The sequence below is a fragment of the Henckelia pumila genome, chromosome 4 (assembly GCF_033568475.1).
Source record: "Henckelia pumila isolate YLH828 chromosome 4, ASM3356847v2, whole genome shotgun sequence".
In the NCBI taxonomy this organism is placed as follows: domain Eukaryota; kingdom Viridiplantae; phylum Streptophyta; class Magnoliopsida; order Lamiales; family Gesneriaceae; genus Henckelia; species Henckelia pumila.
The window spans coordinates 231,846,329-231,865,942 of record NC_133123.1 but is presented as its reverse complement, the minus strand read 5'-3'; the positions used below and the strand labels follow the sequence as shown (position 1 = coordinate 231,865,942).

General features: G+C 34.3%; 2 protein-coding genes across 4 annotated transcripts; both read left to right on the top strand.

Annotated features, from left to right (window-relative positions):
* The first annotated feature begins 1,220 nt into the window (after positions 1-1,220).
* Positions 1,221-6,437, top strand: LOC140861400 (heterogeneous nuclear ribonucleoprotein Q-like). 3 transcript variants are annotated; one of them, XM_073264420.1, is made up of 9 exons: positions 1,221-1,297; positions 2,075-2,512; positions 2,611-2,727; positions 2,847-2,987; positions 3,076-3,258; positions 4,676-4,880; positions 5,614-5,774; positions 5,855-5,940; positions 6,023-6,436. In XM_073264420.1, exons 2-9 carry the CDS (start codon positions 2,135-2,137, stop codon positions 6,150-6,152), a joined length of 1,401 nt encoding a protein of 466 aa, XP_073120521.1. In that variant the 5' UTR covers positions 1,221-1,297; positions 2,075-2,134; the 3' UTR covers positions 6,153-6,436. The 3 variants fall into 3 exon arrangements, with proteins under 3 accessions (XP_073120521.1, XP_073120522.1, XP_073120523.1); XM_073264421.1 differs by lacking the exon at positions 1,221-1,297 and adding an exon at positions 1,333-1,549 and having other exon boundaries at positions 6,023-6,437; XM_073264422.1 differs by lacking the exon at positions 1,221-1,297 and adding an exon at positions 1,337-1,491 and having other exon boundaries at positions 6,023-6,437.
* A 674-nt stretch (positions 6,438-7,111) lies between these two features.
* LOC140862897 (heat shock 70 kDa protein 4-like) lies at positions 7,112-9,297 on the top strand. Its single transcript, XM_073265929.1, has 2 exons — positions 7,112-7,347; positions 7,613-9,297. Exons 1-2 carry the CDS (start codon positions 7,131-7,133, stop codon positions 9,295-9,297), a joined length of 1,902 nt encoding a protein of 633 aa, XP_073122030.1. The 5' UTR covers positions 7,112-7,130.
* The last annotated feature ends 10,317 nt before the right edge of the window (positions 9,298-19,614 follow it).

The following is a 19,614-nucleotide window of genomic DNA, read 5'->3' as shown; positions in this document are numbered from 1 at the left end:
CGTACATCGTATCAATAATTACGATATAAAATTTTTTTATACCGATACTGTACCGAAAATTTCGGTATACCGATTTTCGATATACCAAAAATTTCGGTATCTATAACTAGCATACCGATTATACAGAAATTTTATGGTATACCGAGATTTTGGTACGGTATCGATATATGCAGTCTTATACTGAAAAAAACCTTATATTTTTGAAAATTTACAAATTTATTGTTTAAAAATGTTATATATTTTTAATTTTTTATATAATATTTTGGTATATCGATATATCGGTATATACCAAAATTTTTAAATTTCATACCGTTACCGTATCGAAATCTTCGGTATACCAAAAATTCGATAAATTCGATATTTTTCGGTTCGATAACCTCGATATACCAAAAATTCGATATTTTTTTCACCCCTAGATGTAAACATGCATATTCTAATGGTTGATTGAAGTTCTTAATTAATAGGGGTAAGTATCCCCTTAAAACATAGCACCGAAGTTCTTAAAATCGAACTAGCCGAAATGTTTTTTTTACATACTGAACTGAACGAATTTTACTAATAAAACTGAGTAAACAGGACCAATAAAAATCGGTGATTCAAGTTAGGAACCAAATTAATCGAAATTTTAAAGAAAATTTTAAAAAATAAAGTTCAATAATAAAATTTTAATATATAAATTGATTAGATCAATTCATTTTTTTATTGGAAACATATAAATTTATGTCTATGTTTATTGTCTAATAAAATTTAATTAGAATTTTGTAATATATATTACCTAAATCGAATTTAACTTATTTAATAGAACTTTTAAAGAGGAAAAAATGTAATTTTTGACATAATCGAAATAATTCGGTTCAATCAATTATTTCAATTGAACCGATATTTTACTCACCCTATCAATTATTTCCATTTTAATTCAGAATTATGTTTTTATTTTAAAAAAATTTAATTAAGGTAGTGTTTGCAACCTCTAAAAATAAGTGATTATAGATTTTTCCTTAGAAAATTTGTTAACAAAAAAATTCATAATCACTTATTTATAAAAGTTGTAAACACTACCCAAATCGGTTGGATTTCGGTTATTGTCATAACAAAAAAATGTAACCGATTTTTTAAAAATTAAAATTAAAATAAAATATCTGTGTAGGGCCATAATATTGTGGGCTTTGGGCTTTGTGAGAGGCCCAAGATGAGAAATCGATCTTCTGTGGCTTTAAATGTGTGTGATGCATCTCTTGCCCTAGCTTTTTGGTGGACAACTCCGACGAGTGATTCGACAACACAACAAAGGAGACAGGTTCTCTCTTTTTTTCCATTTTTTATCTTCGATTTTAGCTGGAACTATCATGAACCCCAAATCTTCAGCTATAATGGCTTTAGCGATCGAAATATCCTCTCAGCCTGTGAATGAGCGAGCTAGTGAGTGGCCTTGCAATCAAATTTTGTGCTACGGGTAGCTCGAAAATAGCAAACAATTATTATGTGCTACAGGTTCTTTTCTAGACTTCGGAGGCCAGAGGCGTTCTTGTCATGTTTTTCATGTTTTTAGGTTTGCAATTTCAACGAACTGATTTCCATTCATCTTTGTTTCTGCTTCGGATGTCACATATTGTCATTTACGTGCCAATTGCAAAAGTTTTATTGTGTTGTTTCTCGGATTTTGATGTTGGGAATGACTTGGTGGGCATTTGGTATTTTTTCCCCCCTTGATCGATAATTGGTTTTGGCCTTGGTGGATCAGCTTAAATTAAAGTCTCGGGAGAGATCTGTGTTCTGGTTTTGCTTTGTGCTTCTATACATCTGCTTGTCAAAAACAGGATTTCTCAAAGAAAGGTTTTTTCCAAATCTTGCCCAAAATATTTAATACCCATGTAAAGATGATATTTTTGGAAGTTTTGTATTTCATGGGAAAGTATCTGAGTAGAACCTTGATTTTCTACTTAAAATAGTACCCCAAAACAAGAAGTTGGATATTCTTTTATTTTGAAAAATCTTATTGATGAAAAAATTGAACCATACCTTCTTTAAGGACCCAACGTTTGAGGTTTGACTCAGGCTATGAGATTAATCTCAGGTACGACCCTGGTCTCAAATTCTGTTTATTGTGTGACAAGACCTTGGACGTAACACAATCATGACAGAGAACACTGAAATTGAGGACCAGGTTGATCTTGATGATGACAATTATTCTGAAGAGGATGAAGAACCCATGGAAGATGAAGGGACTGGAGACGGTGGTGAAGAAAATGGTGAAGAGCTCCAGGACACTACAAGTGATGATGGTAGGAAGGATCATTCTCCCTTCCATTCACCGGGGAATGATCTAAATGATAATAGCATCAAGCCTGTGGAAGATGTAGAAAACTCTGATCAAGATCATGAGAAATCGAAGCATGCTCAACTCCTTTCTCTTCCTCCTCATGGTTCTGAAATTTTCATAGGAGGACTTGCTCGTGATGTTTCTGAAGATGACTTGATGGAACTTTGCGAACCATTTGGTGATGTTTCCGAGGTCAGTAATTTTGCAACCAAAACTTTTGTGGGTTGATAATTATGCTATTTTCTTTTCTTCGTGTTCTTACTTTTTCTTATTACTTCATAAAATGGCAGATTAGAGTAATGAAAAATAGAGATACTGGTGAAAGCAAGGGCTTTGCCTTTGTCTCCTTCAAAAGAAAAGATGAAGCACAGAAGGCTATTGAAAAATTATGTAACAAAGAGTTAAAGGTAGAATTTGACTCTTTTATCTTTAATCTTTTGGATTTGTTTTTGTAATGTAAATTTGCCCTACCAGTTCTAGTTTTTGGTTAGTTCTTCTTTCTTAACGGTCATTTGTCTTACTGCAGGGAAGAACATTACGTTGTTCGCTGTCTGAAACTAAATACAGATTGTTTATTGGTAATGTACCTAAAGGTTGGACGGATGATGAGTTCAGAAAAATCATTGAAGTCACCGGTCCTGGTGCAGAAACAATAGAACTCATTAAGGTCTAATATGGGTTTTTTAATGATTAAATTGTCAACATATCAATTTGTGAAGGCGCATTTATTTCTCATGAGCTGTGCTTATTTACAGGATCCTCAAAACCCAACTCGTAATCGAGGTTTTGCCTTTGTGGAATATTACAACAATGCTTGTGCTGATTATTCTAGGCAAAAATTGTCTGCCGTGAGTTTTAAACTGGAAGGAAATACACCGACTGTCACATGGGCGGATCCAAAGATTACTCCAGATCATTCTTCTGCTGCTGCAGCTCAGGTATCACCTCAAATGTCTGACAACGCACCATGTGTTATTGTTTAAATTATGGAAATTTGGAGCTCTTTGGACTTATAGTGATGTAAAGGATTTTGTGTGTTTTTGATGCCCGAACTCTAAATATTGAAAATTGTTGTTTTTTAGGCTGTGGTGTATTCTAATTCTGTCATTTATTGTAACGATTGACCTTTATATGACCTTTATATTTCAGAGACTAATCAAAGATGGTGCATTTAGTTATTCTGTAGTTACAGAATAAGCTCCATGTTGAACTAACACTCGATGAGGCATGTAAATAAGTCGGGCGGGACTCACGGGAGTGGTACACAAAAAGTTGTGTAGCTTATGGTGAAACTATTTCTTGTGTAATGAGTAATGACAGACTAGCTCCATCTCGAACCAATGTCCGACGAGGCTTGAAACTAAATCGGGTGGGACACAAAAAGTTGGTTTAGCTTATGGTGAAACTAGTTTTGATCAAAGTATACTCACAATGCATACATGGATTTATTATGAGCAAATGGGAACTATGTTGTGGTTGCCCGTTGATACAGTTATATTCATTTTAGATTTGAAGTGCAGTGGACTCCATTGTTAAACTATCAATGTATATTGTCAGCTAAATCCGATGAAGCATTATGCATGTTATGCTATGACGTGTTCTTCTCCCAACATGCTTTCTTAGTATTGTATATTTAGTGGCTCGTGTCTCTTTCTTTTGGGTAAATCTGTTGCTGATTTTGATTGATGGGGAAAAGCATGTGGCTTGATTCTCTTGCCAAAGTGTTTTCAACTCAACGCCATATCTTGATCTCAAGTTTACCCTCCAAGTTTCTCCTGTCCACTTTTCGTCTTGACGCTAAAGCAAAGTTTTTATCTTCTCTTTCTCATAACTTAATGGTTTTATAGCTTTACTGCTGCTCTTGAAGTTTATTATGGTATTACTACATGCTTTTCTATACGCTATAAAGTTCTACTTTTTATTATCTCTTTTGAAAATAGCTCAATGATTGTACATATAAAACAACTTTCATTGAAATAATTTTATCAAGATTTCACTGTTCATTTTTTGCAAGGCAGAATATGATGATGTGAAATAGTCCCATTATTGAATGCCATTGATAAGCCGATTAGGGACAGTATACTAATTGTCTGCTGTATCACTGTGCCAAACATGTATTTTTGTTGTCTCAGGGTACATTTTGTGGATTAATGGGATATTGATGTAATTGATGTTTTGAGTATTGAAGATTTCGAGGTGATTGATTAAACAATGTTAGAAGATAGTTAATAAACTGATTCTGCTCTTTTATGTTTAAATTATTTCCATATTTCTCTGTAGTTTTGTTGGGAAAAATCTGAACTTTGATGGTTTAACTCCTGTTGTTTTATTTCAATGTCCTTGATTGTTTTTCAGGTCAAGGCTCTCTATGTTAAGAATATACCTGAAAATACACCAACTGAACAATTGAAGGAACTCTTTGAGCGCCATGGGGAGGTCATTAAGGTTGTTATGCCACCAGCCAAAAGTGGTGGGAAAAGAGACTTTGGATTTGTTCACTATGCGGAAAGGTCGAGTGCTTTGAAAGCTATCAAAGACTCGGAGAAGCATGAAATTAATGGTTTGTTCTAACATACTTCTTATCTAACCAGATATTGGCTTTGAAATTCACTACGAATGAGAAAAGTCGATTGTTGTCTATGAATTAATTCTTACCTGAGCAGTCAGCAGTTGGATGAAAGTAATAAATTTTTTTATTGGAATTATATGATCATAAATTATGAAGTTTGCATGTGCACTAGCATGCTCTTGAATTAACTAAAATTTGGCTTGATCGCTTTGTAAGCATAAGATGGGGTTGAATTATTTATGAATGAACTCATCATGAGCATCTCTGGTTTGACGTACATAAATGAACATCTTATCAGCCAATTGACCTTATTACAAGGTTGTAATTTTAGAGTTTTGATGCCCATGATATATTTCTAATCCCTTGATGGTGGAGATATGAGCTTGAACTTAAAATGAATATCTTCTGTGTGATTGGACTTTCATTGCTAATTCTTGTCAGTATTATTTTCTATATGTAGAATTTTGCTCCTTAGCCATTTAACTTTTTTATAGATTCTTTTCTTTCAATATATATTTAACGTGAAAATGTCGTTAATTTCATTGTTGATGCTTATATATAATATACACAGTGAGAGATCCTTAGACTAACACACGAAGAGACCACTGAGATGCCCATGTAATATATTTTTCACAGATTGGAACTCCTCTAGTTCATTTAACTTGTTTTAAGATCTTTTCGACCCCATCGTTTAGGAACCTATATCGATCCATTTAAAATACAGGCCAGCTGTTGGAAGTTGTTCTTGCAAAGCCTCAGGCTGACAAGAAGTTGGATGCAGCCACTCCTCATAATCCCTCACAAGTTCCTAACTACATTCCTCATCAAGGATATACTGGTGTAACCATGAACCCTTATGCCCCAATCACTTCTGGATTTCAGCAGGTAGTCATTGAACCTTTTGTTTGCTTTATTTTGTTATACACTGGATGAATTGCTTTTAATATGCTTGAATGCCTCGTAAGCCTATGATTTACGGAAGGGGACCAATGCCAGCGGGAATGCAGATGGTGCCAATGGTCTTACCTGATGGTCGAATCGGATATTTTCTGTAAGTTTCTCATGTGTGGACTTTCATGTGTAAGCAAAACAGCTTCCTCATAATCAGTAATTATCTATCTGTGTTTTCGCAGCCAGCAGCCTGGTGTATTGATGCCATCAGCTGTGAGACCCAGGAGGGATGATAGGAGTAATAGTGGCCGAGGAGGACCTGGCAGTAGTAATGATGATAGTAGTCGAAATAGACGGTACAGACCTTACTAGAGGTGGGGGCATACTGGTTTATGGCACTTGCCTCTTACAGCCATGGGAAAACTGTAATGAATCATATAAGTTAGTGATTAGAAAACTATGGTAGAGCAAACTTTTGTTGGGAGAGGTTTACTGGAATAATTGAATTATCCTGTCTCCGTTAAATACGTTATCGAGCGTTCGCGTTGTGCTTTTGAAATTGTGCACTATCAATATTTATGTCACTTTGGTTCTTTTTGAAAACAACACGAGGAAACTATGGTCAACAGACTCACTGAAGTATTGAAACGCATGGGAGAGGCTGGGCGATTTTTGAAACAAGTGTTGAGCCTATCATACTAGACGTGCATTCAAGCATTTTGTTGTTTGTTTTAACCAACTGTTTGTTGATTCATATTGTGGTTTTGTCCTTGACTGAAAATTGACCATGTTAGTAGTTTTATTCAACATTCAAGAACCTGCCAAAGTAAATTTCATTTTAAAGTTATCCTGTTATTAAATCCATTTTTCAGAAAAGTTAACAGTTGATGGATTCATATATAAATATTTTTTATTAAACTGCTTCCAAAATTGTATTTGGATAATGATGATGATGATGATAATTTATAAACTTATAAAAAAATTCATATAATGTATAATGCAAATAGGTGTGTATATATATAGTATATTATAGTTATAATAATATAAGAAAAAATAGCTTCATTAATTTTTATATTATTCTATTCTATTTCAAAAATCCACAAATTTTTCTTTACAAATGAGTTCATTTTCCAAGTTGGATCCACACTTGGAGTCATGCATGCATGTTTGACTAATGAGATTAGATGACTCTACGGCTTCTTTCAAGAAATCGAAGCTCTTTCCCTCCATCATTAATTACACCAACGATGGCTTTTGCTCTTTCAGTTTCCCCACATTATTAATGTTCTGATCACACACTACTCCAAATATATACTACCTACTTATTCATTTCTCCGTATACTGATCAACATGGCTGGAAAGAATGCTAAATCACCCGCGATTGGGATTGATCTGGGCACCACTTATTCATGTGTAGCCGTGTGGCGGCACGATCGTGCGGAGATCATACCAAATGATCAGGGGGACCGCACAACGCCGTCTTATGTAGCTTTTACTGAAACTGAACGTCTCATCGGCGGTGCCGCCAAAAATCTCGTCGCCATGAACCCAACCAACACTGTTTTTGGTGAGATACTTATAATGTCGTTTCTTGTTTCATCTTTGATATGAATGTGATGTTCTTCGGTGTCTGTTGTCTGGTGCTCATGTTTGTGATTAAGTTAATGTTTTTTCCACACAATCATAACTGATATGTGTGCTTCTTTTGGTCGATCAAAAGTCAAAACCACCTGATTATATGTATAACTCTCTCGCTAGAGAACAGAAGGAAAATGTTTTGTCCTCCTAATTTGGTTTGACTGTTTTCGTTGCATATATAATCCATTGTGCAGATGCTAAGAGGTTGATTGGTCGAAGATTCAGCGATCCTTTGGTTCAGAGTGATGTGAACCTCTGGCCTTTCAAAGTCATTTCCGGCGCTGGTGATAGACCCACGATTGTAGTTAACTACAAAGGTGAGCAGAAAAAATTTGTAGCCGAAGAGATTTCTTCCATGGTCCTCTCCAAGATGAAAGAAACTGCCGAAGCTTTTCTTGGGGTGCCAGTCGAAAATGCAGTCATTACGGTACCTGCCTACTTCAATGATTCCCAGAGGCAAGCGACCAAGGACGCTGGAAGCATTTCTGGACTCAACGTCTTGCGTATGGTTGTTGAACCAACTGCAGCTGCCATAGCATATGGTCTTGACAAAAAGTTTGGCAGCTCTGATGAGAAGAATAATGTGCTTATTTTCGACCTCGGGGGTGGCACATTTGATGCTTCTCTTCTCACTGTGGAGAATAATGTGTTTAAGGTGAGAGCCATAGCCGGTGACACCCATCTTGGAGGGGAGGATTTTGACAACAGAATGGTCGAGCATTGTGTTGAAGAGTTCAAAAGAAAGCACAAAAAGAATATAAGCAGCAACCCCCGAGCTCTGAGGAGGCTAAGGACATCTTGTGAGAGGGCGAAGAGGAATCTATCTTCTGTAGCGGAGACGACTGTAGGAGTCGATTGTTTGTATGATGGAATCGATTTTGACTATAAAATAACTCGTGCAAAATTTGAGGAACTCAACATGGATTTATTTCAGAGATGCATTAAAGCAGTTGAGGAATGCTTGGATGATGCTAAGATGGACAAGGAAAGTATCCACGACGTGGTGCTTGTTGGCGGATCTACTAGAATTCCAAAGGTGCAACAAATGCTACGAGATTTCTTTAATGGTAAGGCGTTGTGCAAGAGCATTCATCCTGATGAGGCCGTGGCTTCCGGTGCAGCGATTCAGGCAGCAGTATTAACTGGACAGGGCAATGCAGAGGTTCAAGATATATTGTTATGTGACGTCACGCCTTTGTCCCTAGGCGTGCATGTCCGAGGAGATGCTATGAGTGTGGTAATACCAAGAAACACTGCTCTTCCTTCCAAGCAGGAGAAACAGTTCATGACATGTTATGACAACCAAAGCACTGTGCTGATCCAAGTGTTCGAGGGTGAAAGGGCGAAAACGACGGACAACAATTTGTTGGGTAAATTCGAGCTCACTGGCATTCCACCTGCTCCGAGGGGTGCAACAAAAATATCAATCTGCTTTGATATCGACGCTGATGGAATCTTAAATGTTTCTGCCGAAGATCAAACAACTGGGAATAAAAAAGACATGACAATCATCAATGACAAAGGCAGGTTGTCTACCGACGAAATTGTGAGAATGCTGCAAGAAGCCGAGTTTTTCAAGGCCGAAGATGAGCAACATAGAAAGACAGTGGAGGCCATGAATGCTCTAGAAAATTACATCTACAGCTTGAGAAGTAAAATTAAAAATGACAAGAATTTTGCATTGACATTGACAATTTCAGACCAGAGGAAGATGGAGGTTGCCATTGAGCATGCAAAGGAGTGGCTGGACGGCAACCAACTGGCCGGAGAAGACGAGTTCAAGGATAAAATGAAAGAACTAGAGAGCATCTGCGACCCCATCATTGCAAAGATGCATTTCAGTGGAACTCATGGTCCTAAGATTGAAGAAGTTGATTAATTAAGGTTCTTATTAAATGTATTCTATTATGCGAACAACAAAGATTTCATGGTTTGTCCCAAGATTCTGTTTTAATCATGTTATGTTTATGTGAAATTTAATGAATGAAGTTTAAAATTATTGATCAGTTCACTTTGATAAGGATAATATTACATGTACATGGAGAGCTAAGTCGTAGGAAGCCAAAAAATAAGTTCTTTTGTTGAACAGTTGAACTGAGCATTTTATAATCCTAACAAGTTTACACAATAAGTATTTGGTGATCATTCATGCATCATGCATACATATTCAATTCAATTTATTATAAAATACAAAGTGTAATTACATTTTGGGAAGATTTAATAATTACTCTACTTAACCACTATTAGAGGAGTAAAAAATAGGAAACGTACTTTTGGTGATGACATTCATTATTTATTTACAAATGGGTCGTGACATACGTGGGGTGCGTAGGAAAATATTTGTGCATCACAAAATCTGAAAAGTCATCCAGAAAAAAATTGCAGTAAGATCAAATTTTTGGATCGGAATATTATTTTCAAATTTACGCAAATTAAATATGTATATGTACCAATTACAAGTTTGGGTTCCACTTTATTACTATAATATAGAAGGTATAATGTCATCCGTGCTCAGACTCGCACAAACGTGATCACAACGACCTCTATAGCAATTATTTCATATTATTTTCATTTTATAAAAATGATTAATCCAATTTACTATAGAAATAGATTGCAATCTATTACAAAATCATTTTAAAATTTAATTTTTTTTTTATGTGGAACAAGAGTGTCACAATCACCAACCCCTCCTTTAAAATGCGATGTTCTCGTCGCAATATGATTTTCGATCTACCAACACCGAGAATCTAGATGTAACTCCTACATCTTCAAGATTGTCACAGCCTAACCCTCAATCCACTAGATTCTCGATGTAGCTCCAATATGTTCAAGAGGTGGCTCTTGAGATGTAACACTTCGGTCGTAGTTTCAAGCCCTGCATATAACTTAATCTCGATGTTGTCACCAGATGCCTTTGCTGCTGACCACCATTCTATCATGTTCCGAGCCCAAACCCGCTTAAGCGCAACTGCATAGTGGACCTCAATAGCAGCTACTTCGTACTCGCCATCGATCCTTTTACGAAAATGATTAATACAATTTGTTATAGAAATCAATTGTAACCATTACGTACAATGTTTATATAACCTGACCAATAATCAAATTGATAAACTTTTAAAAAATGGTTCAACCGATCTGATGGGTTCAACTGACGATGAAACCGGAATACTGTTTTATTATGAAAAATAATAATATAATATAGAAATTAATATATTTTAAATTTTAAAGATGTTAAATATAATATTCTTTTATATAATAAAAATATATATCTACCAAAGTTTAAAAATCTAGCCAATAATATATAATAAAAATATCATATATAATTATATATATATATATATATATATTTAAAACAAAAATCAATCAAAATAACCTCAAATACTATTAAAATATTATTTTTAACAAAGTTTAAAATCCAAATTATAATCATACATATACATATAAACCAAAATAAAATTTTAAATTTTAAATATAATGTAATGTCTGGTCATCCCTACAAATGATTGAAGGTTTCGCTTGGATTGAAGTACTTCAAATCCATTGATTTCAAATGTGATTTTGTTATTTAGAGAAGGAACATCATAAACATCAAATCTACTTCCTTTATGTTTGTATTATTATTCATGATAGTTAGAATGGATTTTAAGTTTATCCAATAAAGTGGTGATTTGGAATCCATTTTGATCCATCTAAATAATGTGTAAATAATTAAGCTAGTTATGAATTTAAGATTTCTCTATGTTTCATTGTTAACATTAAAATAATAATCGATATATCCATGGATTTGAAATACTTATATCCAAGCGCAACCTAATAGTTAATTAGGTTGTTATGCTTATCATTACAGGTTTAAACTGTTTATTTCAATATGTTTAGGTATTTAATATGACATGCTATGAGAAAATTTTAATATTGTTTATAATACATAATAGGATTTGTTAATTTAGACAATGAAAATGAATTGAGATTATTCCTATGACATTGAAATTCATTTATATTAAAATTGAAATGTATAAAATTATTGTTGTTTTGATGGAAATGGAGGTGATGAATATTGAATATGCTCAATTTTACCCGTTGGTGATTGTGATGATGGATACTAGGAACATATTTAACTATTTCCCCATCCCAGTTATAATATCCACGTTATCTTTTTTGTTTGTCCCAAATATATAGTCATATGTTATATGTAGTAATATTTTATTACATTTTTTTACTAATATACCCCTATTAACTACACATTGAAAATTGTGCAATTATTTTTTAATATATTAAATAGGAATAAAATAGGAAGTTTATATAAAAAAAATTTCTCAATCAATTTTTATTAATTTGTGTGAAAAACAAAACAGAACAATATAATCGGGACGGAGGGAGTATTATGGCTGGTGATTGATAAATGTGACAGGAAGACCGAAGAAGGAAGATAAATGACATATAAAGGATTTGGAATGTAGTGACCCGCACCGTGATTACCTACTAATTAAAACTTAGGCATGCAATTAATCAATAAAATAATCTTAATCAGAGTAACTACGAAATTAAAGTAAGTCAAATACCAGGTAAGCAAAACCTAGTGGTCAACCCTGCTATCCAGGAACTATCTGCAACTGCCCCATGGAATAGGGCATCCAGCCAACAGAAAACAACCGGAAATGAGCCTAACATGATCAATATGAGAGTATGAGTATACATTATTATATGCACATAAATGCAAGTAAACTGGGTACCAAGACACGAGGTCAAGAATATCTAATCAAGAACAAACTTGGGCCCTGATATGTGTCACGCTGAGCCGTCGCTACAGGAGGTGACCGACATACCCAGATTCCATGATGATGACCTAACACAAGTACACGTGCCCAACCAATCATTAGTGACCTGACACGAGCTCATGTGTCCAACTGATATTGGTGACCTAACACGAATCTATGTGTCCAACCATCTATTGACAGGATAGGGTAAAACCCTAATACATGATATCACAAGGATATAGGCTCAATATACTCATGTATGCAACATACAGTCGTGACATGCTGTATATAAAGTCATATAAAACATGCAATCACATAATCCATGCAACACATAATATATGCATACTCAATCTGGATATCTCGAATAATACTTTCGTACCATTCTAAGGCAGATCATAGAAGCTCCCCATCTAGGTCCAAGCCTATCATGCAGCACTACAACATAAATAATCATGCATTACCTAGCATGCCAAACATTACCCACTAGGCTCTAAAAGCCTTAATTAAACCATAACCTACTCCCTATCTACTATAGGGAACCAAAGCCATACATTCGTTCGTCGTCAGCCCACTATTTTCTATCAACTCTTAAAGAAAGTCTCGAAGCCCTAAAAATAGAGCAATTATCGGGAGAGGAGAGGAATTTGGCAATTCAAAAGTGAGCCCTCGGACCCCTATTTATAGGCATAGTTTGGATCGTCCGAACCCCTCTTCGGACGGTCCGATCCTTGCATGATGTCCACGTTGCATGCAGGCCAAGTTCGTACGGTCCGATCCCTCATCGGATCGTCCGATCTCACATGTCCGAGACACTTGTAAAGTTTTTCTTGCCATCTGGTCTGAGAGAGTTCGGACCGTCCGATCCCAAGATCGGAACGTCCGATCTCACCATTCTCCAAACTCCAAACGTGCCTCAAAACTGTCCTGGTTCGGACCCTCCGAATGTCCTGAGCCCAATAAGCCTATTTAAGCATTTCCGAGCATTCTGGAATCAATTTCTTGGTCCGGTTGATCATAAACAAATTCCTTAATCATGTTTTATTAAATCTAACATGATTAGCAACTTTATCCTATAAAATGGAACCGGGCTACTACATGGAAAGTACATAATGAAATAAAATCATGAAATTTGTTATCATTTAGAAATTTCATGATTTGTAAAATATAGAATGAAACCAAAGATTATCGTACCAGTTACATCCCTAAAATCCCCAAACCACTCCACATGTTATTTTATCTATTCCACTTGTTGCTTTATCTCCATGGTTAGCCTCATAACCTTTGATGCATGTTTGTGATTCATCATCATCATCATTATCATCATCATCATCATCATCATCATCATCTTCTTCTTCTTCTCCTTCTTACACGAAATCATTCAAAAAAGAGTGATGCTATGTGTACATAGAGCGTTACACGTAGGTTACACGCTATTATTAAATATTTAACTAAATAATTTTTTTTGAGAGTTAAATAAATAATTATTAATACTTAATCACTCGGTAGGCCTTCACGTGTTCTTCTCTCCAAACCCTTCTAAGTTGATCCAGATCAGAGAAGTATTATGTTGCCAATCGAGACACCCGCATATTGTTTGTCTCTTTGTTGGACATCTTTATCAGCTTAAATTAAAGTTAGTAGTAGATTCAATAGATTTATGTGTGTGCAACAATTTTTGAAAGAATACAATTTTTGAAAGAATACACAAACGCCTTGCTTTATTATTTTTTTTAATGATCAAGATTGGTCCTTACACGTACCTATGTCGATTTTCAACTTTTATGTCACAATCTTATCATGAAAGTTTCAAGCAACTTCATGAATTTTTACAGACATGTATGTATGATGTAATATCGATGATAAATCTAGTTATTTGTAGGGACGGAAGATGAATGACTAGAGTCGATGGTTATGAATATATGTTATTGTTCTATATTTGTGACACCTGGGGCTGAGGAGGGCGGTGAGTGATTGCCGGTGTCAAGAGTTGTACGGATAATGAGCGGCTACAACAAGCTTCTATGCGGAGGGAGACATGAATGAACCGATCCCGTGCTGGTAGGAGAGAGTGTGAGACCGTGTAGGTATGGGACTACATAGTTGAGGAAGGCTTAAAAAATTTCATATGTACTACTCAGCATCTTCTTTTTGGAAGCTCATCACATAAGAACTCCAAAGTTAAACGTGTTTGACTTGGGACAATTTTAGGATGGGTGACCCCCCTGGGAAGTTTTCCAAGGTGCGTGTGAGTGAGGACATAAGCACTTTGAAAAGACTCATCTGGATACGGTGGGACGTTACAATATTAATTCAAACAAGTACACAGAAAAGGGAAATTTTTCTAGCAAAGATATATATGTGTGGACACAACACACGGTTTCTTGTTTGGTTGAATGAAAAATTTTTGGTGCAATTTTGATGATCTTAAGAACAACCTTGGAAGCCTTAATTCGAATGACACTTTTGCGTTTATGCTGCTTTCTAAAATTGTGTAGATGAAATTTCCAATAAATTGTAGGAGCCATATTTACCTGATGATTGCATGAGTCGTGTACTGAAAACTTATTTGAATTGTGATGAAAAATTTTGAACACAGTAATGTACGTATTTATTCAAACACCTGATCAAAATTCTACGATGACTTAACTCTCTTTCCCACAACAATTAATGGTATGATATATGTCCGTGTTTTATGTTTCTAATTATATATATATATATGTATGTTTCTTACATTTGCATAATATTTATAGGGTTTTCATTACCATCCTTGGAATATTGATTACGGAGTACATTTTGTATCCAAGTACGGTGTTGATCAGACATCGACAACACTATGCTCGTCAAGACGCTGATCGAATGAGGATGAAGTGATTGGATCTAAGGGTGTAATCGATTATGAAGCAAGTTAATTGGATATGCAATTAAATGTACTAGAATTAAAATTGATTTAGATTTTTTTTATATGTTAAAACATTATGAATTTGAAACGAATGTGAAATTCATATTTTTGCACCCAATTTTATGTGTTATGGTGGTTATATTTATTTCGAAAAGTATTAAAAAATATCTCACACATAGTTAAGACTCTACGTTTAAGTAAAATAAACAATTGGAAGTGAAAATGAAAATTTTAAAATAGTATCGAATATTAGAGTTGGTATTTGTTTTTTATTTTAATTTATTTTTTAAAAAATCCCTATCGAAAGAAGTCTTTTTTTCAAGCTTTACTCGAGTTCATTCATTTTTGCATCTCATTTATTCAATTACATATGCACATTTTCATTCTAATTCTTTAAAAGGATTGACCCGGAAGAGGACCCCATTTCTCATGAGTCAGAGGCCCATTGGCTCATGAGGAGGTTAAATCGAGGGATGTGCACAAGCGGTAGAGACCTGAAGGAGGGAGCAGCATGGAGAACCCCCATATCATACCCCCACAATTTTTCTTCAGGGAATATGCTCCACACAAGGATCAAACCCGCAACGCTGAGGAATCTCTTCCCACGTCACCTCAGGTCTTACCAACTCGCCTATGCCCCTGTGGGCTTCATCCTAATTCTTGGTTCTGTCATTCACGTGACGTGAAGGGTAGCCGGATCTTGTGTAAGCAAAATAAAAGAAAATAAAAAACTGGAGGTGAAAAGAAAATGTGAAAAATAGTTTTGGGATAATTTTATGTTGGGTTTGAATCCTGTGCAAAACTGAAACTGTTCGTCTTGTGCCTTGATAGATGTTGCAACACGTCCTGGAATACGATATCAAGACAAATTTGCCCCACACATGGTGCTTATGGAATATGACAATCGTCTACCAAGATACATCTACTTTGTTTTGTAATAGGAGCACTCCAAATTATAAAACCTGGCAAACTTTGAATATGCTTTTTGAACTTTCTGAAAATGATGAACAAATTTGATATGCAGCAATATGTATAGACAAAAATCAGTGTATTTTTTTAGTTTTAATGTGTGTAACCAGCAACAACCATTCTGCATAATGTAGGGGCTCTACATATAATATGTGAAAAGGCTTGAATGAAAAAACACATTTTTCCATGAAATAGTGCAATAATTGATACACATCATTTCTCTTCATACACGAGACCCTTCGGTCATAAGTTATATCTGAATGATTTGATGTATCTTCCAATGGAGAGGTGCCACCTCACACAACCAATTCTCAATTCAAAATTTGAATTTGAATTGAAACGTAAATTAGCACTTATTTCTTTTTTTTTTTTTTCATTTAATTATATATTATATAATATATAATATTTTTCTATTAAATATTTTTCACTCGATATAATCTGAACAATTATTTGTGAACACTTTATTAATTTCTCATTCACCATGATTGGTAATCGAAAAATAATTTTATCGCAAATATTTTATCGATTTTAAATGGGTACACAATCCAAATTTCTAACATTTATAATTAATGATAGCGTGTAATCCAACGTATAATTTTCTGTGTACACATATCATTTTCCTTCAAAAAATTCATCATTTTTTCGGATGGAAATTGATAGGCGTGTCGTCGAGCCACCAAACTTAAATTCCTACTCCGTAACAAAATGAGTTTAATGGCGAGTAATGTCGAATCCATAGGGAACAAAAATTTATCTGTTCCAAAAAATAACAAACAAAAAGTGGGGATTTTTGGTTTATTGAAACGAAAATGAAAATAAACAGAATTTAAATAACTAAGATAAATGAGAAATTCAATATTTTACCAAAATCTGATTCAAGGGGTTTCCGTATTTCAATTATATCACTGGTTTTTGACTAACACATAATTTATTCATGCAATTTATAGCAATTAACCTTAAAATCGTAGGGATGACCACTAAGATTTTTGTGTTTTCCTACTTTAATTGACCAAACTCAGCATTCAGTTAAAACTTATCAATAACCAACTGAGCACGATAACGTTTCATATTGATTAAAAATAACTTTTTGATTTGTGAAAACAGTTAATTCTAAAATCTAACAATCGAGATAGCTGCTATTTTGAAATCTTATTTTGTTGATTTATTTAGATTAAATATGTCATGATATCACAACAAACCTAATTTATCGCTACTCAGTACCAATCATTCATGGCAATTTTCACTGAATTCATGGATAGTATTTGAAAGACGTAAAACAAATTAATTTGTCAGATTAATTGACCTACAAATTTTATGAAATAAATCATAAATCAACAAATAACATAAAGCAACAAGACGTCAATTTAATCTCAAAACCCCACAGTGATAAATTGAAATATAAGAAAATATCCCTTGAATCAGAACTAAAAACTTAGCCAAGCATATTTGGCTTCATAATTTCCTAAAAAATAGAAAAGATCCAACCTAGAAATTATGAAGAATAAAAGAGAAGAAAAAGTCTTCTCTCTAGCCGTGCAGAATAAGATGTTGAAATCTCCCCTTTTATAAATTCTCTAAAACTAACGTGTAATACCTAGGAAAAGGGAAAATTAAAAATTCTAAGAAAAAGATAAGATTATTTACAAGGTAAACTAAATATTTTTATGAAATAAAAATCTCTACAGAATCTCTTTATCCAAAAAAATCTCATCTCCAAAAAGTCTTCCATATATTAAATACCATAATTTAGAACTCCTAAAATATGGTATTTTCTTCCAAATTTTCGAGCTCTACATGCAGTCTAAGGCAACATCGAAGTAGTCACAGGGCGTGCCCATGCCTTGCTTCAAGACCTCTTTTGGTTTTGTCCTTCTTCCAAAACTTCATCTTGCCAACTCCAAAAGTGATAGAAATCAATTTTTTAGCCCAAATTTTGTCCTAGATCATCAAATCTCCTCCAACTACAAATAACATAAAAATCTATCAATTAAGCATATTGAAAAGATGAAAACTCGAGGAATATGATACTAAAATTATAAATATTATGATCCTATAAAAATCTCTCACACCTAAATCATGCTTGTCCTTAAGCATATAATAGTTCAATCCATCATTCCAACTTATCATCCTCTTTTCTCTTCCTCAACCAATCCCAAACATATTTTCATGCATGTCATGCATAAAAAACAAGCCAAAAGTGAAAATTTTCACATACCAACATCATAGGCAATCAACTCAATCAATTGTATTGAAATTAAAATACATAGAGTCCAACAAATTCTCACGGGATTCACTCATTGCACTCAACAAAAGTATTTTTGGTGTATATATATCGAAGAAAATGCTCATGTAGAGAAACATAGACGATTTTTACCATAAGCTTGCTAATATATCACGTCTTTCCCACCGAATGAATGAATTAAAATGCATGATCAAATAACGTAAAATTGGTTGTAATGAGGCTAAGGGTAAGGTAGGATGAAAAAGGAAAAAATGGCTCATAGAATTGAAGTCATCATATAAAACCTTCCACAAACACAAATTCATCCAGTTATTCATCTACAATCCATTAAAATCTTGTCATCCAATAAAATTGTTCATTTCTCTTATTTTTTTTTCATTCAATTCTCTTTTCTTTTGATTTTTTTTGTTTCCCAAATTTTTTTCCTTTTTTTCATTCATTTTTTCTCTTTTTTTTCACTTTTTTTGGGAATTTGAAATGTAGAGAAGAGAATTACAAGACTCGAAGAATGCGTAACTAAATATCCAAAATTCTCACTTTCCTAGATTCAAGTAGTGCTCTATGTGAAAATTTTACATGATTTTTCAATTCAAGGTGCAAGTGGGATAACCAATAAAGAAAGGATTTTTATGGCTTGTAGTGTGGTTATTCTCCAAAGAAAAGGTTCGGGCTCAAAATTGGCTCACTAAAGATATATGAATAAAGGTAGGCTCAAAGAAGGGGCATATGAGAAATGGATTTAACCTAGGACCCTTATTTTTGAACAATGCATTCAATCCACCACAAGGGGTTAATGAGGACATGTATAACAATGCAAGTTCTAGAAAAATCAATAATGCATGACAAACACATATTCAAGAAAACAGAGCATGATATAGTGACTGCTCATTGGTCCAAATCTCACCAAATAAGATGGTTATGTGTGTTAGACCCATACTTTTGTCATTTCAGCCAATTATCAAAAGTAACTACCCAAAATGCAGCAAAGATAATAAAAAAGAATTTTTTTTTCCGAAGGGATCAATGTCCAAGTATCCAGGATTCAGAAGAGAGAAACAATAATCATGAACTAAATATCTCTTGAACAGAAGCTCACAAAATGGAATAACACAAACCCTTAAAACCTCCCAAACCTAAATCATACATTGTCCGCAATGACATAAATATATGCTCAAATAAAACAATAAAAGCGTAAGGACAGATAGAGAACTTCCCTGAAAATTTTGAGCATCGACGAAAGTGCCATCCATTACTGAGGTGGGGGAAACGGTGGATCAAACCCCATGTGCCGATAAAAAGCCAGCTGATTATGCTCCATTCTTGTCAACTGCT